At 54.1% G+C, this 16587-nt stretch overlaps 1 protein-coding gene across 12 annotated transcripts in view; it reads left to right on the top strand.

Moving 5' to 3' along the window:
- The window catches only part of NRXN2 (neurexin 2), a 110458-nt gene that overhangs the window by 14437 nt on the left and 79434 nt on the right, over window positions 1-16587 (top strand). For 11 of the 12 annotated variants that reach the window (XM_044943675.2, XM_044943664.2, XM_044943668.2 and 8 more), the window contains exons 3-5: window positions 8778-8795; window positions 13697-13726; window positions 15878-15949. In XM_044943675.2, coding sequence (XP_044799610.2) covers window positions 8778-8795; window positions 13697-13726; window positions 15878-15949 — 120 coding nt within the window. The remainder of the gene's footprint in view (window positions 1-8777; window positions 8796-13696; window positions 13727-15877; window positions 15950-16587) is intronic. The other variant, XM_044943663.2, reaches the window with a different exon arrangement.

The raw sequence follows: 16587 nt of genomic DNA, 5'->3' as shown, positions 1-16587 counted from the left end.
TGTTCCTCACTTGGGAGAGAAATGAAACCAGCTGTGATGCGTGTGTTAACAGGAAGATAGATGCACGGGTCTCGTGTATTTCATAGGTTTGTTGGCAGTTTAATTCAGCAGGTTATTGTCAAGGCCGCCTTTGTGACAAACTTTGTGTTGGGGGCTGTAGGTGAGTCAGACGTGGAGGAGACTGTGCTCTGGGAGTTGCCTGCTTAACTGAGGAAGCAGATGAAAAGCAGGCAGTGTGTAGTTAAGAGCACAGATTCTGTAGTCGGGCTGTCTGGGCAGTGACCTTGGGCTTAAGCTCTTTCTGCCCGGTTTCCTTGTCTGTAAAATGGGACAGCAATACTGCCTACCTTACAGAGTTGTTATGAGAATTAAATAAGCTAATTCATATAAAATGCTTAGAATAGTGCCCGGCACATAGAAAGTGTCGAGAAGTAACAGCAAGCAAACAGCATACTATATGCAGCCAGGTGCAGTGAGGCAGTGCAGCTTAGTGACAGTGAAGCTCTGTCTCCTGAGGTCAGATCTGCGTTTAGATCTGACTTCTCTACTCACTAGCCCTGTGAGTCACATGAATACCTAACCTTCAGACTGGTTTTTCCTGACCTACAGAATGGGAACAAGCATGGTTATCTCACAAGTTTGTTGTGGGAATTAAACAAGTGTCTGGTATGTAATTAGTGGTGTAAAGTGAAGTGAAAGTCACACAGTTGTGTCCGACTTTTTATGATTCCATGGATTGTAGCCTGCCCGGCCCCTCTGTCCATGGGATTCTCCAGGCAAGAGTACTGGAGTAGGTTGCCATTTCCTTCTCCAGGGATCTTCTCAACCCAGGGATTGAACCTGGGTCTCCTGCACTGCAGGCAGATTCTTTACCAACTGAGCCACCAGGGAAGCCTAGTGGTATAAATTATAGTATTATTATAAACAGAGTACTCTTGGGATTTTGAAGAAGGGGAGAGTTTACAAGTTGTGTGTGCATACATGCTCAGTCTGACTCTTTGCAACCCCATGCGGTATAGCCCACCAGGCTCCTCTGTCCATGGAATTTTCCAGGCAAGAAATACTGGAGTGGGTTTTCATTTCCTTCTCCAGGGAATTTTCCTGACCCAGAGACAGAACCCTCATCTCTTGGGTCTCCTACATTGGCAGTCGGATTCTTTACCATTTGCAACACCTGGGAAGCCAAGTTGGGGGATTAGTAATAAAAGGCATACTATTTAAGACTGGTCTTGAATGCTGATCAGTAAACTTGGTTTGGGGAGGTCCCGCCAAGCAAAGGAGCTAGTAAGAACAACGGTGTAGAAGGGGGAAGCGCACATCATGGCCATAGAGGGACACCAAAGAGTGAAGGGAAGACAGTGAGATCTAAAGCAGGGGAAGCAGCTTGAGGCCAGGTCTTGGGGTTGTTTTTTGTTTGTTTGTTTTCCCCCACCTCACAGCTTGCAGGATCTTAGGTCTCTGACCAGGAGTCAAACCCAGGCCCCCCAAGCAGTGAAAGCACTGAGTCCTAACCACTGAACCACCAGGAAATTCTCCAGGTTTTGACTGAAATCATTCAACTAATGTGTATTGGATGCTGTGTGTAGAGTATTGGTAAATGGAGCCACAAAATACTTTTGAGCAGGTGTGTGAATAAGAATGGTGTTTTGGAAGCTGGGAGCAAAGGGTAGGATGCAGTATGGAGGGCAGAGTCATGTGGTGGGGGAATCAGTGGGAGAAAGTTCAGGAAAGAGACACTGACGCCCTGGACCTTGGCTGTCTTGGGGAGTGGCGAGGAAGGGTGGTGGCAGCAATGCGGCTGAGAGCCGTGGCGGAGACTGAGGCATAGCCCTGCCTTTCCCACGTGGACGGGCAGAGGTGGTGAGGCTTCAGGTTTGCTTGGTTACAAGGATGGTGGTGGGGGTGACAGGGGAGGGGAAAGTTGGGAGAGGGAGTAGGGTTGAGCCACAGATCACAGCCCTGTCTTGCTGTTCCTAGACAGAGGTGTCCTGGCAGTCGGAAATGTGAGACCAGAGTTTGAGTTGAAGGTGAGGTTGCAAGTGGAGACCTGGGAGCTGCATGTGTGGAGAGTGTATTGGAAACTTTAGGGTCAGATGAAGTGGCCAAGGAGGAGGTGAAGAGACATCAGGGGGCTCATTTGGGAGGAGGAGGGAAAGCAGCAGCCACAGACACTGGGAGGGAGCAGTTAGAACAGAAAGGATATCGGATCACACAGTCGAGGGAGGAGAGAGCAGGGCCTCACAGCTAGTGGGCGTCTGCTGGGTATGTTGAAGGCATGACCGCCCTGTGAGATTAAGAGCTGGAATCTGAACCTGAGCTGACTCCGGGGGCTCCACCCTTCTCCACGCTGCCTCTGAAAAGGAGAGGCGGTCAGTCAGCTGTGTCATGGACGACCTGCGTTTGGTTTATTGGATGACCTGCGTTTGGTTTATTGGAGGTGCTTCGGGACAGTGTTTCATCTGAAACCAGTAACCACCCCGGATTCCTTGGGCTACAGCTTCTTCTTTCAGCCGGTGTGTGATGAGGGTGTTCCCATCTTTGCCGGCGGGCTGTTCTACCACTGAGAGAGGGCAGTGGAAATCGATCGGTAAACTCTCAGCCTTCTGGAGCCCTCGGGGAGGAACTCCTCCTGAAAATGGGGGGCATTATCCCATTAAAATACGCAACTCACCACCATTTACAACATTTCAGATGGAAATCTTTAAAAAATATGTTGCACACCTCCCTGCCTGCCTAAGCACATTTGGAAGGTGATTTAGCCTTTTCCAGAAGACTCAGGCTGTCGTGGTTCCCCTCAGGTGTTGCCCCGGACTGTCGCTCAGGGCTTCCTTTGTTGAGGTATGTGCCTGGCTGAAGTGATGCCAGACTGCTGCACTTTTGTGTTCTTATGTTGGCTTTTTCTAGTTTTTCCACCTCCGCCCTTTGGAGGAGCTGTCAGGGAGCAACCGCCTCCCGCCCCTGTCTGTTTGTGAACTTGGAAATCAGCATTCCCAGCATGTTAGAATTGTGTGTCACTAACAGAGAGTGGATTCTGGGTTGGGTGTGAGAGGCTCCCCTATGAGAAAATAACAGTTTTTAATGTATAACTGTTATCATGTCGGTTGTGGCTGCTCAGCACTGTTTCTTTTCTTTGGTTCTGGTCTTCATCACTGTCCTTGATAATGAATCTGCCGGAATCCTGAATTCATGTTAGCCAAGACAATACCATTTATGCCCTCTGGGGAGGCGGTCAAGACCCGCGTGTATGCAAGTTGAGTAAATGAGGTCACATATGTGGAATCACTCTGTCAGCTCTAGCATCTAATACCTGTGGCGCTGACAGCTTCTGCTGTTGGAGACAGCTCCAGGCAGAAAGCGATGGAAGCTGAGAGAGCTGGGTGGGGAGCGACTCCTGTGAGAGCCCAGAGATGAGGGAGGTGTTCCCAAGGAGAGCCTCCTAGGGTGGAATGGTTAAGAGCACAGCTGCTGGGCTTAATCTTGGGTTTGCTAACTGCTGGCTATGTGAACCTGGACAAGTTGCTGAATCGCATTGTTTTTCAATGTTCTACTCTGTGAAATGGAGGTCGTGTTGTTGTGAGGACTAAATAAGTGAATACATGGAAATATGATGTCGCTGACTCAATGGACATGAGTTTGAGCAAACTCCAGGAGATGGTGAAGGACAGGGAAGCCTGACATGCTGCAGTCCATGGGGTTGCAAAGAGTCAGACACAGCTTAGCGTCTGAACAACAACAAATGGAAACCCTTAGGTCTTCCCTGGTGGCTCAGATGGTAAAGAATTTGCCTGTAATGCAGGAGACTGGGGTTCAGTCCCTGACTCTGGAAGATCCCCTGGAGAAAGGAATGGCTACCCACTTTGGTATTCTTGCCTGGAAAATTCCATCAACAGAGGAGCCTGGTGGGCTACAGTACATGGAGTCTCAAAGACTTGAACATGACTGATCGATTAACACTTTCACTTTACTATGTGCCAGGCACTATTCTAAGTGATCAATAAATGCTACTATGATTATTAACCCTCGTGGTCAGAGAAGGCTTCATGGAGGAGGTAGAACTTGGCTAGATCTTGAAGGATGGCTGAGTGAGATTTGTGGAGGTAAAGGAAAGGCTAGGGCTTTCTCGCCAGGAAAACGGCCCAAGTGCAGAGTCTAGAGGATGTGAGTTGAGTGTATCAGACCGAGATGGTTGTGCTTTATTATTATTATTTTTTAACTACCTATTTATTTGGCTGTGCTGGGTCTTAACTGCAGCATGCGGGATCTAGTTCCCTGACTAGGGATGGAACCCAGGGATTGGAAGTGCAGCATCTTAGCTGCTGGCTGGGCCACCAGGGAAGTCCCTGGTTGTGCTTTATGGGAAATAAGATCGGAACTGCGATTAAAACCAGCTTCTAGAAATCTTGACTTGCAGGCCCAGAATGCAGCTCATCAGAACTTTTAAAGCCAGACAGATTTGGTTCAGATTTTGATTCTGCTCCTCTGCCCAGCAATGTGGCCTTGGGCCAATTTCTTCCATTTTCCGAGCCTTGGTCTCCCCATCTCTCTGAGGGAGTAATAGTATCTATTGATGAAGTATTAACAGTAGGGAAATGGTGCACAGAAAGAGTCAAGCTCACTCAAAGTGCTGGGTAAGTGAGGAGTGTTCACTTTTAACTTTTTATTCATTCAACAAACACAGGCCTGCCTTTTTCTGAGCCAGGAACTGTGTGAGCAGCTGGATACACAGAGATGAATGAGACATTGTCCTTGCTCTTGGAGATCTCACAGTCCAGCCAGGAAGCAGACATGGAAACACAATCGCAATAGAGATCCGATAAGTGAAATAACAAGCCAAGGTACATCTTGAGAACTGGCACAAAAGAGGGATGGCTAGGAGATCAGCTCAGAACACAGACCCACATAGACTGACCTAGTCTGAAAGCAGGAGTCGACTTCTCAGGCAGCCGAGGGAATAGTATGTATAGACACATGGCATATTAGGGAGACGTGGAGAAATGGGGTGTGGCTGGAGCCTGGATTGTTGCAAGGAGGAGGGGAGGTTGGAGGGAGGCGTGGTAAAACCTCAAATGGACTTTCTCAAGAAAATTGGACTGGGACTTCCATGGTGGTCCAGTGGCTAAGACTCTGCCCTCCCAACGTAGGTAGCTGGGGTTTGATCCCTGGTCAGGGAACTAGATCCCGCATGCCACAACTAAGAGCTTGTGTGACGCAACCAACGATCCTGCGTGCTGCCACAAAGATTCTGCACACGGCAACAAAAGTCTTGCCTGCTGCAGCTGAGTCCCGGCACAACCTCCCAAAAACAACACAAAGAAAAACAAAAAAAGACTGGACTTGGACTTACCTGGTGGTCCAGAGGTTAAGAATCCGTCTTGCAGTGTAGGGGATGCAGATTCAATCCCTGGTCTGGGAAGATCCCACATGCCATGGAGCAACTAAGACCATCTGCCATGACTACTGAGCCTGAGCGCCTGGGGCCCGTGATCCACAACAAGAGAAACCACTGCAGTGAGAAGCTTGCTCACTGCGACAAAGAGTAGCCCTTCCTGCGATGAAGAGTAGCCCCTGCCACGACTAGAGAAAGCCTGGGCGCAGCAACGAAGACCCAGTGCAGCCAAAAATAAAAATAAAAAAATAAAAAAAAGACTGGACTTGATCTTGTAGGTCCTGGGAAGCCTTGAAGAGTTCTAAGCAGAGTCATGACTTGGTTGGACCACTTTGGTGGTGATTGGACTGTGAATTACAGGGTAAAAATACTGCCGTAGGGGGAGATCCTTTAAGAGTGTTCTGAGAAGAGGGTCTGAGGAGGGTCTGGACTTGGGCTGTCCTGATGGTGATCGAGGGGTAGAAAGGGTTTCAAGGAGTCAAGCTGAGATTTTAGAGTTTTAGAAGCTGGAATTGATAGGACCTGGTGATCGGTACATGAAAAAAAAAAAAGATCAAGGCTGCTTTCAGGGTGCCTGATCTGATCAGGGAAGGCTAGCAGGAGGAGAGGGCCATCGTGGACAGGAGGACACTCAGCGTGTGAGCCACTCGGGTCACGCTTCTCTGTAGGCAGGTCAGGAGCACAGAAGAGGTTTGTACCTGAGCCACTGAGAAATTCTGCCCATGTGCGTGTGTGTGCGCGTGTGTATTGATCACGATGGTACTTAGTAAGGTGTATCTGGTACATGTACCAAGAGAGCCAGGCTGGGTTTGGGTGGGGGGACCAACCGGCAGGAGACTAAGGCAGGAGCCCGGGTCAGGGGTGAGTGTGGGGGCTCTGATGACCAAGGAGTGCAGTGGGCAAAGGCGGAGGTGATTTTGTGCTCCTGGGCAAGTGTCCTTTTCTGTGCAAAGGAGGGAGATAACATACCAAGCTTGTGAGGGTTGCCCGGAAGCTGGCGTGTGATGGCACACAATGTGTGACTGACTCATGGCATCTCTGGAGTGTGGCAGCGTGTGGGGCATATACTCCATGAGAAGTGTTGGTTGAGGCACTTCCCTGGCAGTCCAGTGGTTAAGACCCTGTGCTTCCAGTGCAGGGGACATGGGTTCAATCCCTGGTCTGGGAACTAGGATCTCACATGCCACTCAGTGCAGCTGAAAAATAAAATTAAAAAAAAGAAGCATTTGTTGAAAGCAGTGTCTTTGCTGCAGGCAGGGAAATGGGCACTTTGTTGCAGAGTGTGGAGATGTCGAGCGTGGCTTGAGCGGGGGCTGGATGTCAGGAATTGAGTGATTGCTGAGCGCACGGCCGTGGGTGCAGGACTGGCCCGCAGGGAAAAAGCCAGGGCTACAAATAACAGGTTTGGGGGTCCCTCAGCCACGAAAATGAGCTCTCACGGAGGAGGGCGGGAGAAGAGAGAGGAGTGTGGAGGGCACAGGCTGAGCCTGGAGGGGCCCATGATGGCAGGTGAGGGGCATAGGTGAATCAGCAGAAAGCGAAGTGCAGCCAGGAAGAAGAGGCCAATGAGTCCCCAGGTGCCTCTCTAGGAAGCCAGGAGACAGGGGACTCGTGCAGGCAGCAAACTAAACTTGGTTGTTTCACCTTCCTGAGTATAGCATGACCCACATTTGTGGCAGGTGGGAATAGGGTTTGCAATCCCCGCCATGTTGGATTATCCAGAAACCCGGAGCCTGCTTGTTTGTGCAGGAGCTGCAGAGATGAGTGTGCTGACTGGCCAGGGCCCCAGCACATGGGGGCCAAAGTGATCCCAGACACAGGGCTGCTCATGAGAGCCCAAGGGTTTTCCTGGGGGCCCCTTCCTAGCCAGCACCCCTCCCCGCCATAAATGTCGTGTGATTCAGTTTATTTAAGCAAGTCGTTGTATACATGGCTATTGGGGGATGCGGCTGCCAGGTAAAAGAAGCCCTGGGTTGTAGAGAAGTGTGTGTGTAACACATGTAGATACGTACAGGCTTGTGTGTGTGGGTTTAGAAAATGGGAGATGATAGATTATAGACAAAAAAGGGAGCTGTGTTCCTCACGGCGGGGTGGATTGGGTGGGTCTCCAACCCCTGGAGGGAGTGGGGGGTGGTGTGCAGCTCATATTATGTATTAGATCACAGCACGGGTATTGATTCTGCATGGAGCCCGTGTGTGTACTGTGGGGGCGGGTATAAGATGTGACAAATGATAGTGTGCTTCTGGAGTTTACCTAACCCCCTGAGAGTGGATGAGACAATAACACAAAGTGTGTGCATGCGGGCATGAGTGTGTCCTGAACAGTTGTTTGCCTGTGCATGTGTGTGTCCTGGGGTCCACTTACACATGTGTGCATGCGCATGTGCGCGCGCACGCGCGCGCGTGTGTGTGTGTGTGTGTGTGAGCCCAGCCTTCTTGAACTTAGTTGAAAGAATCGCCTCTCGGCTCCCTCCCTTCCTTCCTTCCCTCTTGACCTACATGGTGAGCCTGAGGGACAGGCTCAGGCAGGCCCCTAAGCGGTGAAGGCTGACTGCCCAAAGGCTGTGGCATGACCGAGGGGTGGGTTCAGTCTGGCCCCCCGAAATTTGACCCCCTTCTACCACTGAAGTAGCCCATCCAGCCTGGGGGCACTTTGTCTTAGCCAGCTGTTGAAAAGTCATTTATCCCAGAATCGCAGAACCAGAGCCAGAAGGGGCCTCAGAGGGGCCCTAGTCCACCTGTCTCTACCCTGGAGAGGCACTGGGGGCTCAGAGAGGCTGAGTGACTGGGATGGGAGTCGCGCAGCACTTTGCAACAGAAGCTGTGTACTAACCCCCCAACCCCAAGGGTGGTGATGGGGAGCACGGTTGGGTCTGAGTGTGCAAAGGCCTCAGGTGTGTGTTGTGTGAGAGATTATACATGTCTCTGCATCACTAAGTGCCTATGTGTGTCAGTGTGTCAGTGAGGGTGAGCCCTGCGTGAGCGTGTCCCCATCTGTCTCTGAGATGCGGTGGCGTGCAGGGAGGAGCGTGCTGGGGGAGGCTGGGCACCTGACTGCTGCTCCTGGCCTGGCCTCCGATTCTTCACGTGACCTTGAACGGTTGCCTCCCTGTCCTGGGCCTCAGTTTCCTGAAATGTGACTTAGGCTCAGGTCCCCTTGGACTGTGTGACCCTATGTGTGAGGTGCCAACTCAGGGAACAGCTTGGTCTCTGTCTCATCCCCCAGGGGCCTTCCAGGTTGGGTGACTTGTGTCCAGGCCTGGGCGGGCTAGAAGACCTTAAACCCACCTCCCATCACTCTGCGTGGAGCCCTGTCCTTGGTACCCATGTTAACAGCCCTCTTTTTTTCTCTCTCTTTGCCTCCCCCTTCCTGAACCTCGCTGGCCTATAGAGGAGCACCCCATGGAAGGTGAGTGACGCCTCTTGGTCGCTGGGAGTGGTGGATCACTTGCTGGGGGTCCTGGCGGCCCCCTCCCCTGCCCATGTTGGGGGTGCCCAAGGAACGGTGTCCTCTTGGCTGCCTTGGCCCCGCCCCTCACCTGTCCCCTCTTTCTGGTCTGCTGGGGAGAAATGCCTGGCGGGGCCAGTCCTTCCACTGCCTGTCCTCAGCGCTTCTGCCCAGTGGCCTGTCTTCCTCCCTGGGAGGAGACCAGACTGGGAGTGGAGCTGGAGGGGTGGGGCTGAAGATTCACAAGTGTCCAGAAATGACTGAGAAGATATGTTTTTGCTCAGCCCAGGGGAGGAAGCTTAGAAGGGCCATACTGCCAGGGCCTGGGGGTGGTGCTCAGGTAGAATTCGCTCCGGGGTCTGAAGAGTGCAGGCCAGGGGTAGGGGGTCGGGCCCCTGGGTCAGAGTGTGTGCGCTGGGTGGCTGTTTCTCCTCTTTGACACACTTGCAGTCCCCTGTCCCCTGGGCTGGCATGAGTAGGTAGGGTGGTCTGCTTCTTCCTTCAGCCCAGGCCCAGGCAAGGGCGCCGAGCATGCCTCGCTTCAGGGTCTCTCTGTCCATTCTTGCCCTGTCTTCTGCTTCATTTGCCTTGCCTCTCTCTGGTTTTTGTCTCTGCCTCTCTTTTTCTCCAGGGCTCTGTTCCTGGACTTCTTTGTTTCTGTCCTGCCCCGGGGTCCCTCTGGGTTCCTGTCATTCCCTGAACCTTCTCCTCTCACTGTGCTTTTCCGTGTTTCTTTTCCTTCTTTGAGGTGGACCAGATCAGGGAGAAAAGACTGGGTTGGATGGTCCAGGCTTGAAGGCAGGGCTGCAGTGGAGCTCACGCGGCCCCCACAGGAGGGCAGGCAGGGGGCTGGGAGGGAAAGAGGATCCCGGTCACCAAACCTGTCTCATACTTTCTTCCTGGAGCAGCGGGACTGGGAAGCATGTGGGCAGCCCACCTTGTCCTGGATGCAGGAGTCTGGGGCAGAAAGGCAAGGGGGGCTTGGCTGAGTGTGGGGCTGGAATCCACCTTCCCTTGTGGTGTCCACGTTTGGCTTGTCTCTCTCCCCGATGTCCCTTCTCCTTGAGTGTCCTCAGGTCCCCTGATCCCTGTAGGCAGGCACCCATGTGCGCATGCGTGTGTGTATGTGAACCTGTGCACACACGTGTTCATGCAGCTCTGTTATATCTGTGTGCACGTCTGTACACGTGCACTTGTGTACACGTCTGAGTGTGTGCGGAGCTGTGCGCCCCTCCAGCGTCCTGTCTTCTGTGGCCCATGTCTCTGGAGCCTCTGTAGAGCGTCTGCATCTGTGTCTGCATCTGTCCTGTCTGGGCCTGTCTCTCCGTGTGTCAGTGTTTACCTCCGTGTGTGTGTAAGAGAGAGAGAGTGTGCGCGTCTGCGTGGACGCAGCCTTCTGAGGGCCGGAGATAAGATTTAGTGCTGATGTGACTTTTACTTGCTCTTGATGTCATGTCTCCTCCGGAACAAAGGGAGAGATGCAAGAGGAAGAGGGGGAAAGGGTGGAGGAGAGAGCCTGCGGGGAGGGGGCAGACAGACCAGAGGAAGGAGGGGGGCAAGTAGAGGCGGGAAGAGGAAGGAGGCAGCGCAGGGAGGGGCAGAAAGGGGAGAAGCGCAGGGGAACAGCCAGGCCAGAGAAGAAGCCAGAGGGCTGGTAGGGGAGGAGCAGTGGCCTGGAGCTGAAGGGGAGAAAACAGGGAACAGTTCTCCAAACAAGTAGACTAGAGGGCCAAGAGAGAAGCTGGGTTGCGGGGACAGTGGGGACTGAGCCCACTGAGCCGTCTCTTGGGGACACCATGGTGGCCTGCTGGTCTGGATGAGGCCTTGCATGTCAGTGGTTGGGCAGGGGTGTGTGTGTGTGTGTATGTGTGTATATACACATAGGGATGTGATGCATCTGTGTGTCTCTGTGACGTGGCTGCTTGTGTGTCTTCCAGTCTTGCCCCCTGTAGCCCTCTTTCTTCTTTCGACGCTGGTCCTCCCTGGGGTTCTGGTAGGAGAGTGAGGGGGTGCGGCTGAGAGTGGGGCAGTAGGTCTGGCAGGTGGTGGCTTCATGGGGGTGGACTGGGGGACTCCTCAGTGGAGCTACACTCTGGACTCTGCGGGTCCCCCTTCAGATTTCTGAGTCCTCCGTGCCTTTGCCCCCTTTTCCGGTCCTTGGATACTGTGGCTCAGGCCTAGCTTTCTCCCAGGAACCTAGCCATCCTGTTCCCCAGGCTCTTGTCAAGTATCTCTTTTTGGGGATCCTGGTATCCCTGGCTCCTTTCCCTCTAGCCTTTTGTAGCAGGGAGAGGAGACCCAGAAGCAGCCAGACAAAGTGCCCTAGGGAAGGACCCTTAGTAATGCTGTCGGTCACTGCCGGCTCTTCTTCAGGGGCAGGCAGAGGGGCTGATGCCACAGGTGGAAGCAGGGAGAGGTATAAGGGGGAGGGCCAGGGCCTGGGGAGAGCAGAAAATTCAGGCCGGGTAGGGAGGCAGGCTTTAGGGAGGGCACCCTCGGGCCAGGCTGGCCTGAGCTGCGGGTAGACAGGTAGACGGGGCAGGGAACCGGCTTCCCCTTCCCCAAGATGGCTGGTGCTGTCACGCCTGAGGGAACCGAGCAGCTGGTTGCCGTGGTGACAGAGGAAAGTGCCGCATGCTAATGAGGCTGGCGGGGAGCCGGGCAGTGCAAAGGTCTGGGCAGTGCAAGGGTCTGCGAGGCGAGGCGGAGAAGCCGCTGCCCCCAGCAGTAGGGCGGGCCTGTGGGGACAGAAGCGGGGTTCACAGGGCACTCGGCTCTTGGGCCTGGAAGACCTGGATGAGGGGCTAGGGCCCCGGGTCTGGGTCCTGCAAGTAGGGGGTTTGGAAGAAGATGGTAGTTTTGGGGGAAACAGTTGGTGGGGGCATTCGGAGCAAGGAATGAGACTCGGTCCAAATACTTGGGTTCCCTCCAGTTTTGTGGATGAAACCTGTGTCTCCCCAAGAGCTCTTCTGTCTGGAGGCAGCCCTCAGTGGCCATGCTCCCCTCCCCCAGCTGGCCTAGGACCCAGAGGTTGGGAGAGGCCCATGGCGCCTAAGACTAGAAGGGGGCAGCAGGAACCATTCGCCCATCTCCGCTGGGCCCAGGCCCTTGGCCCTCCACCATGCCCTTCTGGCCTTTTTGCTGTCTTTCTTTCTGGAACCCAGGCATCCTGACCCTCAGCCTTGCCCCAGGGACAGCTGGGGCGCTTCCCCTATCTTCTGTCCTGGTCCTGCCTTTCTGCCTGCAGGGCCCACATCTCATGATCACAGCCCCTGGGGTGGTTTCCAAGGGCGGTGCGGTACTGCAAGGCCCTTCCTTCCCCACTCTCTTGGTCAGACCCCACGGGTGCAGGGGTGGGGAGGTGAGGGCGGAGGTTGGTGGGGCTGACTGGTTGCCTGGGGGAGCCTCGGGGTCTCAGCTCAGCTGTGGGGCCTGGTGCTGCTAGCCTCTCTGGAGGGGAGTTTTCTTTGGTGCCTTTCAGGGACTGGGGTACTGGTCAAGTGGGCCAGAGTCTCTCCCCCCGAGGCCGAGGGGGCCCCCAAATCAGAGCTGACAAGGCTCTCTCAAGGGACCAAGGCGACTCTGAAAAAAATCCCAACCAGTCTTGCTCTCAGTCTTGGATGTAGGGCTGGTGTTTCCCATTTCCAAAATTCAGCTCTTGGGGCACCTGGGAGGGGACCTGGCCGGAGAAAGAGGATCCGTAGAATAGGTTTTGTTTTTTTTCATAAAATAGTTTGAGTGAGGTGTATTGGCCTCTTAGGGAGCTCCCTCCTGGGGGTCCTGGCTGTCCTCTTTTGTCTTTGCTATCTGAGGGTGCTGGCCTAGCCTACCGGGCCTCCGCATGGAAGGTCCCAGACCCCCCATTCTTTATTTATTTAATTTTTTGGCCATGCCCCAGGGCATGTGGGATTTTAGTTTCCCGACTACTGGGGGGCCCCCTGCAGCAGAAGTGTGGCGTTTTAGCCACTGGACCACCAGAGAAGTCCCAAGACCCCCTTCTTGATCCAGCATGCCCCTAGATTCTGCTTCCTCCTACCTGCTGCTGCTCTTTGTCCTCCTGAGCCCCAGTTGTCTCACAGAACCCAGGTGTGCAAGGTGCCTGCTACCCATTCCAAGGCTGTGGGGGGCGCAGCTTGGGCGATGGGGCCTGGAGAGAGGCTTTTCCACAACCCCCTTTGGTGGGAGAGGCCATCCAGGCCCAGTCTCCTCACTCCCCAGTACTTCCGTCTCTGCCAGGCTCGTGGGATGGGTGGAGGGTGGAGATCCCGCTTGCCAGCTCAATCCCATGCTAACAGGACACTCTCTCTCTCTCCAGGTGGCTTTGATTTTTGTGTCGTGTTTTATTTTCTCCTTCATCTGAATCGTTTTTCTCGTTGACTGTTTTTTTTTCTCTCCGCCTCCCGGAAGAAAAAAAAAAAAGAAAAAAAGAAAAAGGAAAAAGCAGCCCTCCCAGCCTCATGCTTCTCCTCCTTTTCCTTTTTTTTTTTCCGGCAAGAAGAAAAAAAAAGAAACCAAACTCTCCTCTCCCCGTGCAGTAACTCCCTGCCCCCTCCTCCCTCTGGTTCTGCCTGTACCTCGTCCCCCTTTCCGCCGCCCCCTTTTCTCTCTCTCTCTCCCCTTCTTGTGCCCTCCACCTTCTGTTTCGGCATCGGGACCCCTCCCCTCAGCTCTGGGCTGGGGGCTTTCCCCCGATGTCTGTCACAAGTTAAAAGGGTTTTTAAATTGTGGCAGCAAAAGCTTTTTTCTCCCCTCTCTCTGGCTGATTTTGATGACTCGTGTTTTCTTTGTTTCTTTCCCCTTTTCTTTCTTTTTTTCTTCCTTTTTTTTCTCCTTTCTTTCTTTCTCTCCTTCCCCTTTCCAAGGTCCGGCTCACCTGACGTTAAACAGCGAAGGTATGGTTTGAAGTTCTGGTTTGGTTTGGATTGGATGGCCCCCAACCTGCGCCTGGATTTTCTGGCCCCGCCCCCTCCCCACCCCCTTCCCCCTCCTCCACCTGCCCCGCCTCCTTCCTGCCTTCCTACCCCCTTCCTCTGCCATATCTTTATTTTACTGGGTGCTGGGGCAGGGGGTGGGGGGCTTTTCCCCGTGTGTGCTTTCCCCTCCCCTAACCCCTGACTCACTCCATCCGCTCTCATCCCACCTTGGTTTCTGACATCAAGAGATGTTTGAACTCCTGCCGTTGTCTCCAGTCACCTTTTTTGCGTTTTCCTGATAGTGTATCTTGCTTTTTTTTTTTCTTTCTCATGGTGGTGTTTTATTTCCTTCCACTCATTTTGATCATTCTTTCTCTTCTGTGAACCCAAATACAAAGAGAAAAGCATGGGCTGGAGGAAGAGGATTTTAGGCAGCCTCATTCCCCTCACCCTGCTGCTGTGGGATGCCCCCTTTCCACAGCTCCCCCCTGCCGCCCCACCCGGCCCATACACCCTCCCGGGTGACTTGAGGATGTCTCCTGACCCTGTTTGACAGATGAGGGCATTTAAGCCCAGAGATGACTTGCTAGTGATTACACAGCCTTTAATTGGTGGTACCTTTGGGACTGCTCAGCTATTTTTAGCCTCCCTTCGACCAAGTCCTTACCGTCTTTAAAAGCCCTGGTGTTCAGCAAACCTGGAGACAGAGCCCAGGAGTCCTGACCACGATCCCCCAGCTCTGACCTTCCTGTCACTGACTCCCTCCCAGACCCTCAGGCACTGCTCCCCTACCCAGGTGGTCCTCTGTCGGGGCTCACCTTCCAGAGAGATGGGGTGAGGGTCTTAGCCCGTAGGCAGGAGAGGCCTACAGGATGAAGGCTGGGCTGTGGGGAGAGACTGAGATCTAGAATGTGATGGATTTAGGCCTGGGGCGGTAGAGACCTGGAATTCGTGCAGGGATGTGAAATTATGACAAGAAATGTGTGAAAGGAGGAAGTCCCGAGTGGGTAGTCAGGGTCTGGCTGGTCGATTCACATCCTTCTTGCCTCTCAGTGCCTGGTTCTGGAGATGCCCACTATGGCTTACCATTGTCATAGATTAAGGCCTGAAGGATCCCTAAAGCCCCCACCCCCACCCCACCCCCGAAAGGCCACAGCTCAGGCGTTATTGTAGCTTTAGTTCTGGGGACTGGGGTTGGAATCAGGGCCCAGACAGGGACTTTTAAACTCCATCCTTGAGTTCCCCTCGAGAACCATCTCCTAGGGGCTGGTGGTAGCTGTGGTGCTGGGAGACACTGGTCGGGGTGGGCGGAGAGCTCAAGGCAGCCTGGGGCCCAGATGTGGAGACTGTGGGGACTTTGGAGAGGAGGCCCAGGGTCAGGGGACTGGGCAGCGGGGAGCGAGATGTCCTCCCTGAGAAAGGCCTTCCTGTTCCCACTGTGAGCTCGGTCTGGAAGGACCTGCTGGTGTGCACAGCCCTGCTGAGGGCACCATGCAAGGACTAGGAGCAAATGGAGCGCAGCCCCGCCCCTGGGAAGCCCCTCAGGCTAACTGGCCAAGAAGTGGACTAGGGCAACCTTCATTTACTAGCACACACTAATAAATGAACAGGTGTAGAGGGAGAACCAGGCTTGCCTTGAATATGGGCAGAGAACAGAAGAGGGGTTTGGTGTGGGAACGGAGGCGGTTTTGGAAGAGGGGGTGCTGTGTCAAGCTATTGCACGAGTGGAAGAGCAGGAACCTGGCCCAGAAGGTCGGGGTCGAGAGTGGCTGTGGACGTTCAGGGCCCCCAGGACCAGAGGGCTGTCCCGTTGGCAGGCTGTTGGGCAGAAGGGGCTCCTCAACCAGCAATGAGGCCTCTGCTCCTCCATCCCAATCTCCCCAGCCCTGGGCGAGGGGTGGAATCCGTGGCTGTGAGTCTGATGGGGTTTGTGGGGCTGGTGTTCTTGGTTTGTCAACCAGCTCCTTCCCCAGAGGCCCTGAAGCAAATGAGTATCCAGAGCACACCCCAACCCCCACCGTACCTGCAGGCAGGTGCTCTGCCCTGGAAAGGGCCCTCTATCACCTCAAGGCTGGGGTGGGACTGCCTGGCTAGCCCCCTGTGCCTGACTCCCCAATTCTGCTTCTCCAGTAGGGTCCTTACTGTTCTCCGAGGGGGGGGCCGGGAGAGGAGGAGCCGGCGATGTGCACCAGCCGTCAAAAGGTCAGTGACCCCACGGTCCCCAGAGAGCCCAGCCCTTACCACTCCCGCAGGCCAACTTCACTTCCTGGAGGGCAGCAGAGTCAACAGAGGCCTCGCGCCTTCTACGGGCTCTGAGGTCAACCCCGCACCCATAGTACCTGCCCTGGTGTGAAGGGCCACAGAACTCCGTCTCTTTCCCAAAGCCCTGTTGTCCTGATGACCTATTTCTAGAACACAGAGGTCTTCTTGTGGCAGTTGTTTAGGCCAAAGAACAGGGATGCCTTGAGAGTACCTGTTTCCCTGGGAGAGTGGCTGGGCAGCAGGTTCGACACCCCGTCTAACCGTCGCGTTCTGACAGCACGCTCGGTGCCAGCCCAGGGGGTTCTGGTGAAGACACTGGCATTTTGAATATGCGTGACACAGGCGCCACTTCAGTGAGCCTTCACGCCCGCCGTGGACGGGCCTGCGGCCCTGCTTCACAGATGAGACTGACCTCACCAACGCCCCTGAGGCCAGCCTGGGGCCCTTTATCCTGTCTCAGGGCTGTAGGTTTCAAGCTCCTTATTTTTCCTGCACTAAGGCTATCTCTTAAGAGAATCTTTTCCTAAGAAGTTTGCAGGGCAGAGAAGCAACCCCTCAAGGAGCTCCAGTGGGTGCCA

The sequence above is a fragment of the Bubalus bubalis genome, chromosome 5 (assembly GCF_019923935.1).
Source record: "Bubalus bubalis isolate 160015118507 breed Murrah chromosome 5, NDDB_SH_1, whole genome shotgun sequence".
Classification (NCBI taxonomy): Eukaryota; Metazoa; Chordata; class Mammalia; order Artiodactyla; family Bovidae; genus Bubalus; species Bubalus bubalis.
This window is presented reverse-complemented; position numbering and strand designations above follow the sequence as displayed.